Source organism: Pituophis catenifer, unplaced genomic scaffold (genome assembly GCF_029215685.1).
Source record: "Pituophis catenifer annectens isolate HBS135680 unplaced genomic scaffold, rPitCat1.0.hap2 SCAF_2, whole genome shotgun sequence".
Taxonomy (NCBI): Eukaryota; Metazoa; Chordata; class Lepidosauria; order Squamata; family Colubridae; genus Pituophis; species Pituophis catenifer.
In genome coordinates this window covers 92,146,062-92,166,352 of record NW_027256882.1, presented here as the reverse complement: position 1 = coordinate 92,166,352, position 20,291 = coordinate 92,146,062, and the positions used below count along the sequence as shown (strand labels likewise).

At 35.3% G+C, this 20,291-nt stretch overlaps 1 protein-coding gene across 14 annotated transcripts in view; it reads right to left on the bottom strand.

Annotated features, from left to right (window-relative positions):
• Positions 1 to 265: 265 nt before the first annotated feature.
• The window catches only part of EBF1 (EBF transcription factor 1), a 364,337-nt gene continuing 344,311 nt past the window's right edge, over positions 266 to 20,291 (bottom strand). For 5 of the 14 annotated variants that reach the window (XM_070933822.1, XM_070933823.1, XM_070933825.1 and 2 more), the window contains 5 exons: positions 14,144 to 14,209; positions 11,895 to 12,072; positions 8,814 to 8,993; positions 6,155 to 6,349; positions 266 to 310 (listed from right to left, as the gene is read on the bottom strand). In XM_070933822.1, coding sequence (XP_070789923.1) covers positions 279 to 310; positions 6,155 to 6,349; positions 8,814 to 8,993; positions 11,895 to 12,072; positions 14,144 to 14,209 — 651 coding nt within the window. In that variant the 3' untranslated portion in view covers positions 266 to 278. Of the gene's footprint in view, positions 311 to 5,806; positions 5,875 to 6,154; positions 6,350 to 8,813; positions 8,994 to 10,097; positions 10,101 to 11,894; positions 12,073 to 14,143; positions 14,210 to 20,291 lie in introns of those variants that run through there. The other 9 variants (XM_070933820.1, XM_070933821.1, XM_070933824.1 and 6 more) reach the window with 5 other exon arrangements.

Genomic DNA, 20,291 nt, shown 5'->3' with positions numbered 1-20,291 from the left:
CAGGACACAAATTTCTCCCCCAAGAACTTGGGACGGACAGCTCAAATTAACATCTTGCCCTTGCAGGCTGTGAGTAGATTTCAGGAATATTTTGCAAGGATGGCAATTTTTTTTAAAAAAAAATGTTTGTTTTTTTTAAACTTTGCAGTTATTTTGAGAGTCTTCCTTTTTCCTTGAAGAAAGGCCTGAGTTAAAAGTTCCTCTCTGGGACTTGGGTCAGACTTCGTTCTGGAGCAGAATCCAAATCCTTCATTAGTCAATTCTTCAAGGCAATTCATTCACATGGGAGGAACTATCATGCCAGATATAGCTGTAAAGGTAAGAAGGAAGGAGAAACAAAAACAAATCAGTTATGCCATTTGGGGCAAGAAAACATTTGTTTCAAATATTCAGGAGTAGATCATTCATCTGTACTTCAAAAGTTGGATTTACACATTATAATGGGTAAAAGCTTAGAAAGGAAGAATAATAGCTGATGTTAGGTAATTAGTCCATTACTCTAGAATCACTTATTTTAGTTGTAAAATATTAAGTAAGAGCTTGCAAAGAAACTGCAATCTATTTGGATAGAAATTGCATGCAAGCAAGTTAAAATTCTTAATGAAGCTTAGACTATAACCCTCGATCTGAAGTTATTTAGTAGTTTGACTGTCAGAAATAACCCTGCCAATCCTTAAGCTAATTGCAATATAAATTCTGATGAAGGAAAATTTAAATAATGAAGTTATTGCTTAGAAAAAAAATACTTTTTAATCTTATGGTTCTTCTTTCAATTTGCCAAATAGAGTTCTAAAATCGAGAGAAGGGCATTGACCAGCTGCATGTATAATATATAGTTAGGATTTTATGAAAAAGGAATTTTTGGAGATACCATGCAGAAAACTAAAAATCGTTTTGCACCTACAAATAACAATTTGTCTATAAACAGTTGCCAGTTTGAAAACTGGTGTTTTAAAAAAGAGATTTTCATCTATAACTGCTACTTAAATAATAATAAAAAAACCTTCAAAGAAAAGGTATAGCTAATTCAGCATCTTTCCAACTTCATACAGTAGCCAGATGGACTACTTGGTAGGGCATGAAGATTGTCCGCTTTTCTATTGTTATTATACTTTCTTGTATTTTCTCTTTATATCTTTTATTCATGTAAAGATAATATCCCTGCTCAATGCAATTGCATCATAATGTTTTACATATTTAAGAAACCGAGGTTATTTGAAACAAATAGTTATAAAGAGTTCACATTTTATTTCTCTACAGACTAACACAGCTACAATCTTTCAAAAGAAAACAGTTTGAAAGAATCCTGACTTCAACAGGATTGGCTCACATTAAATCATTTCAATAGATGCACTTCATTTGCAAAGAAACAGGTCTGTACATTAGGAGAAATCTGCAGAGATAATCTAGACTCACCCATTCCATGCAATATGAAAAATGATCTACTGCAAGCAAATATGTCATTGCCACTGGCATTCACACATGGCTTGTGGTGATAGCTGTGACAAAGCCGTCTTTTAAAATACCATCAAGGGATATGACAAATTCCGGGCCAAATTATCTAATGTGATTTTATACTGTCTTTTAAATTTTGTAATCTATGTGTTTTATTTTTTGGCTGTTCACCGCCCTGAGTCCTTCGGGAGTAGGGCGGTATATAAATTCAATAAAATAAATAAATAAATAATAAATAAATAATGTCTTTCAAAGGTACACAGTGAGAGCCACCATCTTAAACATCTGGGCAAATGATTTCTTGGGAAAGAACTCAAACCAATGTCTGCTTCTAATTCTTGTACTTTAATTACATCGACAACAATTTGATAAGAACCAAGCCCAAATGCAAGGGAATTTTTTTTCCACAGCCATCACCATAAGTGCATGAATTGCAAGACTAATCAGCAACAAAAAGGCAATTTAGGTGAATGGCAACAGATAAATAAAATATGAGGAGACAAGAAAGAAAAATATATCTAAACTTCTGGAGCCAAGCATACTAAAGGTGTGACCTATTCTGGTAGCATAGTAAACATTCCCTTTGAAAATAGTGTTTCCTTTCTTCAGGGACACTCTTCAAAGATTTGGTGTGATAGATATAGTCTTTATAACAGAAGACTTTCTTTAACTTTTCCTGATTTTGTGATCAGATTAAGAACTCTTGGGTGAAAAAAAAATACATCTGATGACAGCTCCCAGGCTGCATTTTGAGATATATGTATCTCAATACAAATGCTAAATTTAAATTGCTATTCAGCATTTAAATGCTAAATTTTAAATTGTTTTAATAATAGTAAGTACTGGTTGCTAAATGCTAAATATTTAGTATGTAAGTTGTTTTGTTACTTAATGTTTGGAAGATTTTATTAAAGATGGTGGATAGATATATTCTGTGATAAAATTTAATACTTCTAGGTCAGATATTATTGATAACTGCAAGAGTTTGAGGTTTTACGTCATACTGGTGATCCTTGATTAATGACTACTCACTCAGCAATTCTTCAATGGTGCTAAATAGGGGAAATTATGACTGATCCTCAAAGTTCTGGCTGCCATAGTGTCACATGGTCATATGATTGGAATTTGTGACCTTCCTTGCTAACTTCCAACATGTAAATGGGGAAGCCAGCAGGAAGTTGAAAGCCTCATGTGGTCCTTACTTAACAATCCACATAGTCCTTGCTTAACAATTGTAACCAGGAATTTCTGGAATTGTCATTGCTGAGTGGCATGATCATACGATATCATGTTTACAAATGCATTGCTTAGTTATCCCTTTTCAGACATTGTTATCAATTTTCATTAATATGAATTTTAATTTCATTTTTTTTTCATTTTCATTTTTTTTTCTTTTGAAGGACTACAAAATTTCAGCAAAATGGATTATGGTTTCTGGCATTTACTTTAGTTTTAATGTTGTAGGCAAGACTACCTTGATTTCTATTAATCTCTCCAACAGTCTTCAGTTTCTTTGGTTTTCTGTAGTTCAATAAATCAATATTCTGGTTCCCATTCAAATGCTTAGTTCTATCACAATTAATTGGCAATAAATTGGCACACATCAGATATGTTCCTTTAGATTTCCAATTGCATGAGGTTCAACTGCAGCTTATCCTTCCCACTCTTTCATTGAGTGTGTTTTGTAGTGCACAGATGTCTAGGCAGGCGAGAGCGGGCAGAAGCAGCTTCACTGCAAGGTGTAAGGTAACATTGTCTAATTTAGTTTGTCCATAATCCAAGCAGATTCACTTGACCAAATATATGGCTTGTGTTGACTGTGTTTCATAATTAGCCCACCACTATGATTATATTTTTGGATTATTTTTCTTTTTTGTCATTGTTAAACAGCTTGCACCTTTAAAATAAGCTTCCATTTCAAGAGTGACACACATTTATTAGTGATTCTTCTTTCTATTATTTTCCATGCTTTTTTTTTTTTTGTACAAGGAAGTTCTGGCCCTTATAGCCAAGGAAATGCTTCCCAATTTAAACTCTGTGTCCTAAAGACTAGTGAATAAGTTGTAGATGAATCTTAATTTTCTTTAGCTCTTCTCTTTCTTGTTCAATTCCTGTGCATATTCCATTTATCAAAGTGAAATGTGCATTGGATTTATTTTCCATACTTTCTATTCTTGAAGGGAAAACAATCCAATGACTTGGTTTTACCCTTAGGCTCTGTCTGGGTCTAATGCAGTGGATCTTGCATTTGTCTCTAAGCATAGTCCTTTTTGTTTACAGTATGAATGAGCATGTGTCAGTAACCCTCTACCCCCAGAGCTGTTTGAGGCATCTGGGGATTGTGAGACCCTTCTTGACTAAGTGAGCATGAAATGTCTCTCTACTCAATGCTTTAGAATGTGGTGATGTGGTAATTATGAGGGGGTTAAGCACAGTAGGGCAGCCCTCCAACAAGCCAAATGAAACAGTAAATCAGGAAATTGCTTTTATGATATATATGATCCATATGTTAAATAGATAATTTTCACTTTTCTGACTTGCGGTCCAATGCATGTATGACAAATAATTTTACTGCAGATTGCATATAGAACCCAATACTCTTTTTAATCAAATCTGCCCATAAGGGTATTTGGTCATGAGAAAAATGTATTCATAAATTGGAAAATCGAGGATGTTAAGTCAACATTACCAATGCAAACCAAACAGGACCATGAAATTGGACATAAAATGAAATTTTATAGTAATCAATGTAGACTAAAACCTCCAGAAAGCAATTTTTGAATCTTCAGAGATAAAAATATCATCTATTTGCCTAACCTGGTTATTCTACTTTCATGTGGATTATCTCAAAAAGGCCTCTCACATTTCCAAGTGTTACATTTAATCCTCACTGCCCTGGAATTAAAAGAAATATTTACACAAACAAGTTCCTTTTGTTTGGAAAATGAGAGTGAGGCCAAGATTCAAAAAGGCAAGGAAATAGAACTCAAACCCCAAGGGAGCCGCTAATACATTTATGCAAAGAGCAGTATCCTTACTCTACTTTGCTTATTAAAATGAAGGAAATTTCAAAAACAAATATGATTGACTTAAAAAAACAGAAAGAAATGGCACTCTGTTAAGGTAGGTTGCTGAGGAATCTTAACTTTAGTGTTCTGAATTTAAACTACTAGTTTGTTAGGATGTCTATAATGGATATCTTCAGATTTGTTTGCTGTGCCATGATGTATTGGGTTTAATTTTTTACTAAAAATAATTCATAGGAAAAAGTAGCAAGTATTTGCATTTAATAATGCCATTTGGACTGAGGGAAGGAAAGCAAGAAAGACAATTTTCAATTTGTCTTTAGAAGGGCTTTCTTAGGAAGGAATAGTCTCTTGACTATTTTTGGAAATTACTTAATCTATTTCAGCAATGTAGAAATTTTGTGCAAAACAGTAGGAAGCGGTAGATTAAAAAAATGCAGCAAAAACATAATTTTTCTAGTAGCTCTATTAATCCATATATTGATTTCATTATTCTTTTTAAAAATATAGATTTTAACATGATAATTATTATAAAAAGTATTATGACATATAACAGTGACATATCCTGAATTTTAAAAATATGTCTATTTCTCACATACCCACCCTACGTAAAAATATTTACTGATGGCCTGATCACACGAATGACTATTGGAGTCCATCACAGTGGAAATTTCTCATTATCTCAGCCTGTTTTTATTTAAATATAGTTATGAAGTTCATATATATCCAGTTTGATGAACAGAGAAGTTGTTTGCTTTTAAGTTCCCAATCCTAAATGTTACTTTAATGACGTTGATTCTTATTTTACTTGTCAGGAAATACTCTGCCCATCTGTTAATGCTGGGGTTCCATGAAAAGTAAAAATGTTCTACAAAGAATTGTGAAAGTCATGGTATAAACAATGTTCTCCCCTTTGATGAATCATGTTAAGTATTTCCCGAATCTGACACAGACATACTGTAGATATGTTGGAAATCCATGTTTGCATGAATTACAATAGTACGATGGGAGGAAGGCCTCAGCTACAATCTGTTGGATGGGATATAAATGAAAAAAAGCTGAATAGATTTTCAAGATGCCAGGTACTGTTTGCAAATGGAAGTGGGTTATTCGTATTACATTAATAATGGGAAAATAAGAAGACTGGTAACTTTACACAACACATAATGTGCCACCTATACTTAGTGATATGCTATCACATGCAATCTGATATCTGTGATACCATCATAAACAGTGTTGCTCTTAGTACAGGTGGAGGACATGTCAAAGGAAAAACAAAAAAAAATAAAATTAAAAGAAAGGAAGGGAAGATTGACTAACGTACTTCAGGAGAAGGCCAGACCCTGGAGAGACCCTGCAGTGGAGTACTTGCTAGAGTCCACAAAAGACTGGTCTGATAAAAGACAACAACAAGGAATAAGAAAGGAAAGAAAGAGAAAGGCTGGTATTAGTAAGCTGCAATACACTCATTTTAAGCAAACACTCAGACCATGCTTTTAAGACACAGCATTTCAGTTCAACAGGGTAATAATGATCAGCTGTGAGGGAACCAAGGGTGAATAACAACTATACAATGTAATCTCCCCACCATGTAACTGAAACTTCATTACCCTTTTCTTACTCAACTCCACCCTGCCAATGCCGACAAAAGCAGCATGCCCAGACTGGCCTACCTTGCAGGCTATTCCCATTGGTGCTGGTACAGGTGGGGGGAGGGGATGTCTGTGGTCTGACAACAGGAGCAAAAGCACTCTTCTGTTTCACTGCTGAGACCATATTGGCTGGTGAGAAGGAGAAGATCCCAGAGGAGCTGCTACAATTAGAAGGGAGACTAGTAGAGGATGCCATGGTTGGACTGGATGGCACAACTAGAAGAAAACAAGAAGAGAGAAGAATTATTCTTTTCAAGACCATAAATGAATTGGAGTATTTCATTTCTCTATTTGCAAGGTTCCCTTAATGATGTCCAGAACAATTGATGTTTCACTCACTTCGAAACTGAATGTCCCTTCTGAGAGTCCCTCATTCCAGAGGGAAGCCTAGGTTATGTGGGGAAGAAAGCAGAACATGACTTGTTCCCATACCAGCAGTGTCTCAGGATTGCTGAAATTAGGCTAAACAGCACAAGGAATTTTCAATATTGTATTTTAGCTTTAAGGACAAGGTTGTGCAGAAATAGCAGTGGTCACTATTCTGTGGAAGTAACTTCTAAACTGCTCTTGAAAGATAACTATATATAAAGTCAGTTTGTTCTAGCGGTTAAGGCACCAGGCTAGAAAACAGGAGATCCTGAGTTCTAGTCCCACCTTAGACATGAAAGCTAGCTGGCAGACCTTGGCTCAGACATTCTCCCTCAGCCTAATTCACTTTATTGGGAGGAAAATAAGAGGAGAAAAGTGTGCTGGACATATTTGCCATCTTCAGTTATTTGTAAAAACAATAAAAGTGATGATGATAGTAGATAGATAGGTAGGTAGGCAGGCAGGCAGGCAGGCAGGCAGGCAGAGATAGAGAATCAACCTTTGCTTCCCCATTAATAATCCTGAATGGAAATCTTTCTTAAAGAGACACAGCCTGGCAAGTTAAAAATTTGTATTCTACTTCATTCCCCTAGGTGTTCTTCGGGATTAGTACTGCAAGTAAGAAAGTGATTTTGAGCATCACAAAAGGAAATTATTTTTGCTTTAATTGTTATTATTACATTTATATTTCCAGAGATAAGAAGAGACACTTGTAGGATTCACTGCCCCATGAGCCAAATGGTTTATTTTAAATATTATACATTATAACTTGGGAGTACATGTGTAGATATGTGGATGCACTATTTGTTGTTTTGTCCAGATTAATAACACGCTGTAGGCTATTCTTGTTGGCCATATAATTCAAGGAAAAATGATGCCAAGACTTCTTGAAGTACCATCAAAGGGAGCACTTTTTAGATTATCTGCATCTATATATAATCCAGTCTGCATGCACATTTTGTATCCCCTGCAACATTATGCTTAATTACTTTTTAAAAACCCTGCTGGTGCCTTAAATAATATAGTTAATGCCTTTACTCAAAATAGGACCAAATTACTGTCTTCTATGATTCTGGGGGAAAAAAAAAACATTTACAGGCCAAATTACTCATATTTTTTTAAAAAAACCTTGTTTAGAGATTGTTTTTGCTCAGGATATTTAATGAATAATTAAATGGTTTGGGAATGAAAATTCAAATTAGCTGAGGCATAGATGACTATTTTATTTGCATTTATACAGATAAAAATAATCCCTTTAGAATCTCTGTGTAAACATATGATACCATATTTCCGAACCCCAATGAAATCAATTAATGGAAATTAAATGTTCAAAGTTTCACAGTCTGGACAGATACTGTCTTAGTGTAAAGTCACTTGGTATAAACACACACTTGTGAAGGCAGAGCAATCAAAGCACCCAAATTGAATTGCAACTATACAGCAATTAGTTTATTGATTTAATTAAGAATGCCACCTTTCTAATTCTCAGGTCATGATTGAAACATTTTCTGATTAACAATATTTGTTGTTAATAGGGCAGTAGTATATATCAAGAAAACCATTCTAAGAATCATGATGATGAGACAAAAGAGGCATGATTTAATAGGAACAAACACTTCACAACTTGTAAGGCATAAATTTGGCATTGCTGAACTATTTCTAATGGTGAATCAAATACAGTAATGTTGTTAGATAAAGCATCCTGTCAAAATCCCACAATTTCATTTGTTGCCAGTAGATCATCCCTTTAATTAGACTATTATAATCATTTAAATTATAACATGTTTTGGTCTTTTCAATTACTGGTAAAATCAGGTTAATTCTCTTCCTAGAATTATGCACAGTGAAGTGGTCAACCCGTATTCATGGGGAAATAAATCCCCGCTATAATTTTTTTTTTTTTTTAAAAAAAACCCTTGGTCTCCAGTTCAGAGATTCCTTGTGTCAAGTTGTTTGATACCATACCTTTAAATAAACTGATTGCTGGCTTTGCAAGTTTGAACATCAATCGAATGCCTAGCTTTAATAACTCTTTCCATACAGATTAGGGATTATTAACACCTAGCATCTCTTGGAGAACTCACATATGATTTAAATTTGCATTTTCATGTATCATTCTAAAGCTGTACAGTATAGTTTCAAGCAACAACAGCATAGACCTCACTGTGCAACTTTCAACTTATTTATGTGGAATTAAGCACACCAATATATATCTGGTAAATTTCTTGAAAGGTTTTCAATCATTACAAAAGCTTAGGGTACTCAGATCTCTACTCAATATATTTTGTGTAACATATATAATCATACATACTGGCGTAGGGAGAGTTGGCAGCAGATCCATTCAGGAAAGTTGGAGAACCACCTAAATTGGACATTCCAGCATTTCCATACCCATTCATGCTTGTTGTGACGGAGTTGTAGTTTGTCTGCTGAGGTGTAGTGCTTGGCACATAACCATGAGGAGATACACTGCTTGAGTTGCGAGTAAAACCTTTTGCAGGAAGTAAAAAAACAAAACAAAAAGACAACAGCTGTTTTTCAACCAAAAGTTCCACCCAATTTCAAAACATTCCAAACCATACTATGCTAAAACTGGACGAGACTTCAGTTTTAAAAAAAAATGCAATTACAGGGAAAATTTGAGGGAGTGGCTTTTTAAAACAGTTTATAAAGCAATTATACATTATTTATACTAATGTGCCCTATAGTCATATTTTCTATGTGTCATAGAAAATGAATTAAAGTGTAAACATTATTACAATATTCCTACCATAAACAATTAAAAATCTAGACCAGCAAGAAAATCCAAATTGTTACAAATATGATAAAAATATATGGATTATTATATGGATTACTGGAACTGTATAAGATGAAACAACTATGAGTGTCATAAGTCATGACACTCTTGAAGTGATGTCCCGGTGCCTGGAGGCCGTACGGATCTGGATGGGGAGGAACAGGCTCAGGCTCAACCCATCCAAGACCGAGTGGCTGTGGTTTCCGACGTCCCGATATAGTCAGTTGACGCCATCACTGACTATTGGGGGTGAATCATTGGCTCCCACGGAGAGGGCTCGCAACTTGGGCGTCCTCCTGGATTCACGGCTGTCTTTAGAAGAGCACTTGACGGCCGTGACCGGGAGGATATTTCATCAGGTTCGCCTGATTCGCCAGTTGCGTCCCTTTCTGGATCGGGACTCGTTACGCACGGTCACTCATGCCCTTGTCACCTCCCGCCTGGACTATTGCAACGCTCTCTACATGGGGCTCCCCTTGAGGAGCACCCGGAGGCTCCAACTGGTGCAGAGTGCGGCCGCGCGGGTGGTAATGGGAGCGACATGGCGTTCCCATGTAACACCTCTCGTGCACGAGCTGCACTGGCTCCCGGTGGTCTTCCGGGTGCGCTTCAAGGTTCTGGTCACCACCTTTAAAGTGCTCCATGGCTTAGGACCTGGGTACTTGCAGGACCGCCTACTACCACCAATAGCCTCCCACCGGCCGGTACGCTCCCATAGAGAGGGGCTCCTCCGGGTGCCGTCAGCCAAACAATGCTGACTGGCGGCCCCCAGGGGGAGAGCCTCCTCTGTGGGGGCACCTACTATCTGGAACGAGCTCTCCCCAGAGTTACGGAGGAGCCCGGATCTGCGCACCTTCCGCTGCGCCTTAAAGACCTTACTATTTCAGCAGGCCAGCCTGGCCTAATTTTCCCCCTCTTTTATAAAAGATTCTTAAAATTTTAAATATCTTTTAGTATTTTATATATTCAATTTTAAATTGGTTTTAAAAGTTTGGCATTTTAAATTTGTCGGGGCCAAAATTATTTAATTTGATTTTATTCTATTTTTAAATTTTGTATGTACGTGTTTTTATTGTTTGGCTGTGCACCGCCCTGAGTCCTTCGGGAGTAGGGCAGTATAGAAATCGAATAAAATAAATAAATAAATAAATAAATAAATAAATAAATAAATAAATAAATAAGTAAGTAACCAAGGTCTTTGAAAAAAACAAACAAACAGAAAAGGTAGAGGAAACAGAAAAGAGCTTTGCCTGGTGCTGAAAGAATCACAATTATGGGTGCCAGACAAGCTTTCATAGAGAAAGCATTCCATAGTGGCAATCCACCAATAAAAATATTGAGAACATTTAAGCAAGTATGATGCACTATAGTGGGTGGGTCATAGATAGTAGAAGATATTGCAAGCCGCCATGGAATACAGCCTAATGCATTATTGTATCATAATTTTCTACAGACATTTTCAGGCAACCTGTTAACCATTTGTGACAAGATTCTTAATATGAAAGAAAAGGAAAAAAGTGCTTCTTGCTTGTTAAATCTGGAAAATGGTTAAATTAGTTCTAAAACATTAAAGCAAGGACAGTCCTTTTTCCAATGTCAGAAACTTCTGAGAGCTATTTATTAGAATATCTATGAAGACTATCAATAAAAAAAAGAAAAAGAAAAAAAATACCATGATGCACTTTTGGTTGTGGGTTCTGTGGCCTTGGTTGCATGAAATACACATGAAGTTTCTAACTAGAAAAAGGAATACTCATCCCTTAATAAAAAATAAAAATGGGCTGGATGCAATAATAATCCCAGAAGTACAATTAAAAACTGTTATCTGGATTCTGAAGCTCATGATATCCCAACATGTAATATTGCCCTACTGAAACTTTTCTTCTGATTCTAGTCACCCCAGACCAGAATTCCTGATCGCAGGAAAATTTTCCTAAGTAACATTGCTTCCTGTTTCTCACATTCTATTAACAACTGAGTCTGTATTCAAATGAAGGAACCATCCTTAGATCATAGGCTTAATTTAAGAGATTTTCACTTTTAGATTTATGGATCACAACTCATTGAAATGTGCAGTTGACCATGTGTTCTGTCCTTTACAAAGACTCTGATTTATCATGCTCCTTTTCACAGATGATTATGCAAATACATTGTACATTGCCTGGATTCTGAGCTGTTCTCTATAGGACTCTAAAGGAAAAAAGCATGCTGATTGAAAGGAATATGCATTATGACCAGAGGTGGGTTTCAGCAGGTTCTGACCAATTCTGGAGAACCAGTAGTGGAAATTTTGAGTAGTTCGGAGAACCGGTACATACCATCTCTGACTGGCCCCACCCCCATTTATTCTCTGCCTCCCGAATCCCAACTGATCGGGAGGAAATGGGGATTTTGCAGTAACCTTCCCCTGGAGTGGGGTGGAAATGGAGATTTTACAGTATCCTTTCCCTGCCATGCCCACCAAGCCATGCCTCGCCCACCAAGCCACACCCACAGAACCGGTAGTAAAAAAATTTGAAACCCACCACTGATTATGACTTTTATTTACCACATAAAGCATTGAAAAGAGAGGTGGGGGAGTCTCCTTCAGCTTACCCTGATTGGTGGCCTGTGAGGCTTCTGAGACATTTACCGCTAATTGACCACTAAATGAATTCACACCCATCATGCCAGCATGGACTGATGTATTAGCGAGCGCAGGGAGTTGGTTATGATTACGAGGGACACTGTAGAGTGCTTCTGCAATATCAGCTGCTCTTTTCAGGATTATTTCCTGCCAAAACATGAGTTTAGATATGAGGGAAAGTAATTAAATACAGGTAGGCCCTCGACGTATGACCACACTTAGGTTCAAAATTTATGTTGCTAAGTGAAACCTTTGTTAAAGTGAGCTTTGCCTCATTTTACTATCTATCTTGCCACAGTTGTTAAATGAACCACTGCAGCTGTTAATGTAGTAACCCGGTGGTTAAGTGAATCTGGCTTCCCCATCAACTTTGCTTGTCAGAAGATTTCGAAAGGGGATCACGTGACCCTGGGATGCAGCAGCGGTGATAAATATGAACCAGTTGCCAAGCATCTGAATTTTGATCACATGATTACAGATTGTAAGTGTGAAAACCGGTCATCGGTCCCTTTTTTCAGCACCGTTGTAACTTTGAATGGTTACTAAATGAACTGTTGTAAGTCAAAGACTACTTGTACAAAACTTACTAGGAAATTCAGATTCGGGTTTCCAAAATCCAGGTAGCCACTATGTCAGCAAAATGTATTTTCTGCTTTCTTCCTACTATCAAGTGGTTGTTGTTTTTTTTTCTTTTTTTTCTTTTTTGCAGCTATTAATCTGGAAGCTCTAAATCAATTCATCCATTCAGAGCAATGGAAAATTGAGCTATGAATCAGATGATTATGATTTCATTTGTTCAAAGGGAGTAATGAACAATAGTAACTGATATCATGATGAACCAATTCTTTGCTGTTACAGGTAGTCCTTGACTAATAACCACAACTGGGACCAGAATTCCCTGTGCTACACAAGGTAATTGCTAAGTGATTCACGCCTGATTTTACAACCTTTATTTCCCACAGTCGTTTAGCAAATCACTGCAGTCATTAAGTGAATCATGCAGTCATCTAGAGAATCCGGCTTCCCTCATTCACGTTCCTTGTCAGAAGCTGGTGGGGAGATCGCAAATAGCAATCATTGTAAATACATGCTGGCTGCACTGTGCCCAAATTTTGATCATGTGACTGCGGAGATGCTGCAACGGTCATAAGTGCAAGGACCGGTTGTTAGTCACTTTGTTCACTGCTGTAGTAACTTTGAACGTCACTGAATGAATGGTTGTAAATCGAGGACTACTTGTATTCTATAAAATGGAGACAAAGTTATAAGGTTGAAGATGTTTATATGTAAAATATTACATGTAAAGACGTATTGATTTGTTCTTAGAAAGAACAAATAGATATAAGTGTTGGGAAAACCTTTAGTCCAGTTCCAATTTGCAGTGAACAGCTATCTATCTTCCAGAAAGCAAAAGACACAAAAAAGTAGAGCTTCACAAAGGGCTGTAAATGGGGAGATTAATCCCCATATTTTGATATCAGATAGCTGAGTGTTACCATCATTTACTTCAGTGCATGTATTTTTGGAAAGGCACATAAGATTCCAGTGTTAAACATCTGTCTTCAGTTTTGTTTTTTGTTTTGTCTTCAGTTTAAGGAGCTTGTAAAAGAGTTCTATAAAATCAGGACCTGTCCTATTGAGAATTAGTTAGACCTGTACTTCTTAAATTACACTAAGATAAGGCTCTAAATAGAATGCCTAAATTTGTATTTTACACTGATATTAAGTTAACTACTGGGAACAAGCAACTACTAAACAGCTGAATACCATACTAGTGTATTTAAATTCTATTGAAAACATAACACATTAAAACTATAAAATACAAATAACACAGAATAGTATTTTCATTATTTTAGCAAAGCAAAGCAACTAATAAAATCAAAATTTAAAATGCTACTTCCGTTAGAAACTTTGAGATGAGTTTGGTTCACATGGGAAGTTTTCCTAGATTTCTATTATGGCACCTTTAAGGTTTACTCAGCCTTCCATCCTCTGAGGTTGGATGAGGACCCAAATTGTTGGGGGCAATATGCTGATTCTGTAAACTACTTAGAGAGGGCTGTAAAGCACTGTGAAGCAGTATATAAGTCTAAATGCTATTGCTATTACTGTTACTTTTCATCAATTTGCAATTTTATTTTTATTTGTCCGTGCAAGATGACTCTGCACAGATTTCAGAACACCAAGCGGAACGCTATTTAACCAAGGTTGCATTTACCTGATTGTTATGTGGCATTCCATAGAGTGCTTCCACCAGATCTGCTGCCCTCTTGAGTATTACTTCCTATTGGAAAGAAAAGGAGAATTTTATCCATATTCATGTGTAGCAAACACAGTTCTAACATTGTGTCTTCAATTTTGTTTTCAGTCACAGCCTTGTTTTCAGTCTTACATTTCAACAGTGCCTAGTCAACTCAGAATGTTGCTAAATCATGAATTCATCCAATTCACACAAAAGTTAAAAGGTAAAACCTGCTTGAGCTGCAAAATAAAATCTGTCACTCAATTGTCTACCAACTGCACAGAAGCTGCTTGCAGGTTTATTGCCGAATAAGACCTACATTTCTTTGTTCAATTGCAATCAATGTCACCCAGAGCATGTTACAGATTTCTTTCATGCTGTTTATTGGGCTCTTAATTTATATAATAGAAATGTGTCCTTATCAGATCAACCATATTGTTAAGCTATCTCTGGAATGCTGTTGGTGATCTGATAACAATACTAAGTTCTATGCTTCATCTTTTTCCCATAGTTGGGTGCCATAGCCTGGTATTCAAAAAGGAAAGAAAGGTTTTGAACACAAGCAGCAACTGAGAACAAGATATCAATGTTATTCTTCAGGGAATCTGGAGGGATGTGGGTGGAGTGTCCAAATTTTAAGCATAAGCCTAACTTTAATTTCCATGGTTGCTCACTTCTCCATCTGCTTATTTATTTATCCTTGTTGTGTTCCTAAACTCATTTGTATTACGTACATCTCTTCATTTCCCTGCTCCAGCTTATACCCTCATGGTCCTGAGACCGACATCTGCATAGCACAATGCTCTCTTTGTATTTTTAGCACGTAAAACTTCGAGAACAAGAGTCAATAAAGTGTATTTGTAAATTGCAAGTATCTTTCTACATCACAGAAACAATAACATACATTTGGTTCCCCCTGTACGTATTGAAATCTTAGTAACTTCTACTAAAAATAATTGATCTTTGTAGGCATGACAGCATAAAAGCTGAATTGTAATACATTTTTGCAAATGCTTTCTGAAGCTAGATGCATTTTTTTATAAGAACTGACTTTTGAGTTAAGCTGAGAAGCTTAACTAGGAATGTTTTATACACTAGTTAGATTTTCTAACTAAAAGAAGTAGTAATGCTCAATTTTCATATACTATAGTCTCTTATCAGAAGAGAGAGATATAATTGCATTCATTTTGCTGTCACCATAACCTCTTCAAAATCCTTGAACAACTCTTCAGATGACAAGCTTTTAGATGCATATTAGCATTTTTCAATTTAAAATTCTCTACAATATATGCTAAAAGAGTTGGCATATTGCAGTAGGTACTTGTGATATACATGATGTCCTAAATTTAAAAATGAGATTATAAGTATGTTTTGAACCCCCATACACATTTATCATTCCTTAGAACCACAGCACACTCTCCCTTTCATAATGCACATTTCAGGTTTTTTTAATGCTTGCAGCCAGCTGCATTATATAATTGATGGGTTTTGAATCAATACATTTGAAACTATTTATTTCTGAAGAGATCACTAGCTCTTGTCTTTGTCCTCTCTATGCATCCTGACCAAAGTACTGAATAATTTACAAGCGTATGAATTGTATGAGCATGATACCCATATGGAATCAGGCCATGCTGGTTCAGCCAAGCTACTTAGAAAATCAGTGAGCTCAGCCTGCCTTGTAAAAGATTAAAAATCTAGAATAGAAGGGAAAAACAGCTTGTCACATTTGACTTTTCCAGTTCCTAGTAAATTAAAACATCTTGTCCAGACAAGATAATTTTGGAAATGTAATGCTATCCCAGGTGATATCATCAGCTGTTGCATAACATTATTATAAAATGGCAAGTCTCTCTTATTGTTGTGAGAAATATGTCTTATACCTTGGCCCATATTAATAATAAAAAATATATTTTGCATTAAGTCTGAGCATCGATATGCACAAAATAAATCAGATATTAACTTTGGAGCAGTTTAATTTCGCCAATGGAATTTCCACATGAAAATATAGTTTTGGGACTGTCTTAATGTAACTACATGAAATCTAAACTTCCATTCTTTCACAGATAGTTTCTTAATAGTCGGTAAGATCACAATAAAATAATTCTAATTGCAGACACTATCTCATAGTTTCTCACTGGAATATATTGAATAAGCATCACTACAATTTACATATTGTCAATGTTTAGGTTCCATTTCTTTTTATAACAAGGAATTGCCTATACATTTCATGTTTTCTTAACAAAATTGCCTCATAATAGCACTTTTCTTTCATGTAGCTTTGTCAGAAGTTGCAAAACAATTATGGAAAAAATCTTGTCAGCTAATTTTTAAGCTTTTACATAAAAATGCTAGCTTTTCTGTTCTATTATATGTTAACATAGAACATTTTACAGAGCGACCAAGGTAATTTAAAACATTTTAGGTTTCAACCCATTTATGAGCACAGTCCTGACTTCAAATACAATGCGATGCGTAAAAGTCTTCTAGAAAGTACTGATCCTGCAACAGCACTGGCAAGGTGGTTGAATTGCAGTGACCAGAAAATTGTTCTCACCTCCATGTCATTACGTTCACAGTGAACCAGCTCCGAGCGTGTTTGTATTCGGGATCTAATATATTGCCTTTCAATCAGAGCTGAGAGCCACTGAACACATAGACAGAACATGACGAGCAGGTCAGGAAAGCAATAAAGATTTTACAGAGCTGTCCAAGGTGCTAAATTTACTCAATAATGGGTTTGGCACCATAGTGTTAACCTCTCATTTACTACCAGTTTGAAAGACTAAATTGAAGTAGCTGACTTCATTTACCTTGAAATGTATATTTTATGACATTATGTAAGTAGATTGAAAGGGCACTGCAGCTTTAACAATTTAAAGGGCTAAAGCATGTTCAAGATTATGGCTGGCTATTTACTGTAGATTGTATATTGTACTTAAAAGTATATGGAATATTACAATGTACTGATTAACCTTCTGAATGTTATTGTAAGAAGATAGCTGATATTTAAAAAAAAAATCTAAGCCTTTGAAAGCAATATTGTGCTGCTAAAAGTGTGTCTTTAAATAGACACTAGAGCACTGTAAATACACTCACGCACCAACATTTAATATTTGTTTTTGGATTAACAGGTTACAACATTTCCATGTGCATTAATAATATCAAGAATGCATATTCTTTTTCATGCCCCTAGCCCATGTCCTTTTCCTTCTGATAACTTATCAGACCCATTCTAGACATACTCACTGAGTATTAAATATTAACACTGAAGATAATAACTAGGCAAAGAGTTGCAACTATTCTTTTTAGGACTAAAACAACTCATTTAAGAATCAGACAGCTAATATTTTAAGAGAGTATCTGGAAAAATAGGAGCATCATCCCTTTATTCTATATTTGTTTCTTTGATGTCATCATGGATGGACTAAAGTTTGTCAAGATTAAAACCCCTACAAAATTAGTCAAAGATGATAAATCATATGATTGACTTAGCTTTTTTTTTAAAGCAAAAAAAATCTGTGGTTTATGGCTGTTAGTGGTCTGTAACTAGAAAGCTTAGAGGTCAGAAAGCATGTGCTGTATGTTCACTTTAATCCCTACGATTTAGGAGAAAAAGGAATTCTGGCTGTAAGAAAAGTCTTCAGTCAATCAGCCATCTGCAAGACAAACTTATTCTAAAGAAAAAGGAAGGTCAATGCTTCAGAATGTATTGACTAGAATTGTTCTTGAGAATGATTACTGGTTTATGTTGAAGCTCAGAATTTAATAGGAGCTATTTCTGGTTAAGTTGGAAGAGAAAAAAAGAAGTTCAAGCTTTTTGTTGAAGGATTTAAAAAGGGAATGTATTAAAGTGCACTGACCTACACTTAACTTTTAAGCATTACTGAAGGAGGAGATTCTTTCTCAATTCAGAGAGATCAGTACGGAGAACTCCACAAAAAGAAAATCTGTGGTTTGATGATTATTAACTGATATTGTGCAACTTTTATTACAGACTAATTCATACTAGTTTTGTAAAATCAGCAAGAAATAGTGATGGCATAAGGAGGAAAAAAAACTATCTAACGGATCAAGACTTCTATCATTTGGATATATGCATGTGGTGTTTTTTTTTTGTAAGCTTTCTTAGGACAGGAAAGAACAACTTATAAATTACATAGGTTATTACATCATAATAATGCTGATTGATTTATCTATGTTTGAATTTCAATTATTTCAAATTCTGTTAAAGAACTTGTAAAATTCATGTAAAAGAACTGAATAACAATTGTGTGAAGTGTTTTAATTGGAATATCTTATCTTGTGCATTTTTGAAACAATATAATTCTATTAAAGCTAGTATTTAATTTCTGAATTTGTTAATCTACACACACATGTGTGTGTGTATGTATACATTCATACATACATATGTATATCCATATGTATATGTATGTGTGTGTGTATGTATACACTGCACACAAAATGAAGTTTGATCCAAAGAAATATCAAAAATGTTTCTTGCATTTAGCTTGTTGAATATAGGCTAGAAAAATAGCTGGCTCTCTTCGAAAAGGAAAGCAAGATGAGAAAGAAATCCAGTACTAATTAGGCAGGATAATTACTGAATTGAAAGTGATCTTATTCCCCCATTCATTTTGTTATGTACTCAGATATACCAATGCTTTAACTTTTTTTACTCAGTCAATCTTTCCATTCTGAAACAACACAAAAAATCAAATATAAAAATGAACTTGGATTGATATTTTATTATAAGAGATACAACTCTGAAGCAAAGTGATGTGTCTATAGAAATAATATGTTTGGAAGTTGGAGTAAAACAACACATTTACTTAGGGTTTCTATCACAACATTCAATATGGATAGTACCAATGATAATTCATCAATGCATGTCACTTGCTTTTAATATGATTGCATAATATCTTATATAACTGTTCAAGGCTTTCTTGGCTCAATCATTATGTTCACAATTAAATCAATTAAGATATGGGCAAAAAGAACATTGCAGGTAAATACTGATTTTTTTTATAACAAGTGATTAATGTTAACAACAAGCCACCTTCAAAGAATTGTTTGTTGCAGGCAATATATTTTCAGTCAATAACTGTCCACAAGATATGAAGCTTATCAATTACTTAAGCCCCAAGAGTGATAGGATATTTTTAAAACTCTATTAGCATTGTATTGTGACAAAATTAACCAAGAAATCATTCATCTTTCATAGAAGTGCTTAATGACAACAATTTCATTTATATTTTTCATATGCCATTTGCAGCTGATCAATTCTGACTTCTAGTTTCTTATTTCATTGATGCTACCACATCATTGGCATCCTTCAGTCTCAAGAGACTATGGTATCATGCTCTGGAAAGAGGTCCTAAAACAGCATCTAGTGTGACTAAAAAGGCCAATTCGAGAGTGGCAATCCTTTCCACACTGAGGGCAGATACATAACATACACATGCCACCACAACACACCACATTATATTCTAATACAAATTTAAATTTACAGATTTAAAGATTTAAAGATTTCAAATTGATTTGAAGAATCTCATCCATGTGAGATTAAGTTAGACAAAATATGATAAAATATCTATAAGGTTTTAGTTATTATAGTGACACATACCCCTTTATATTAGGATCTTACTACATATGCCAGGGTATTTTTCCATGTAAAACATATGCTATATTATTCTATTAACATCTGGCACTTGCTTATCCATCTGGTCACCCAAAATATATATAATAATCTCTTTCTTTCTTAGGTTTAAAAATTACTTGCACTTTTCTGACACTCCTATCTGGATAGAATCGTTGCTGCTATTTTTGGTGTAAAAATAACCCTCATGTACAGGTAGTATGAAATAACACAAAATACTCCTGACACTAAATGATGAAGAATCAACATATCAATCCAACATTCACACTCTGTGTATGCATATCTATGTGTGCACATGTACTCTAATTTCTGTTAAATGGTAATTAACAACATAAAAAGACTCAACCCCCCCTCCCCAAATGTTATGACTTTAGTTAGTTTAGAAAGGCAGAGCTTGCTCATACCTTCATATCTATTTTTATGATTTAACTCTTCAAGATGTCTTACCAAGCTTACCCTTTTATC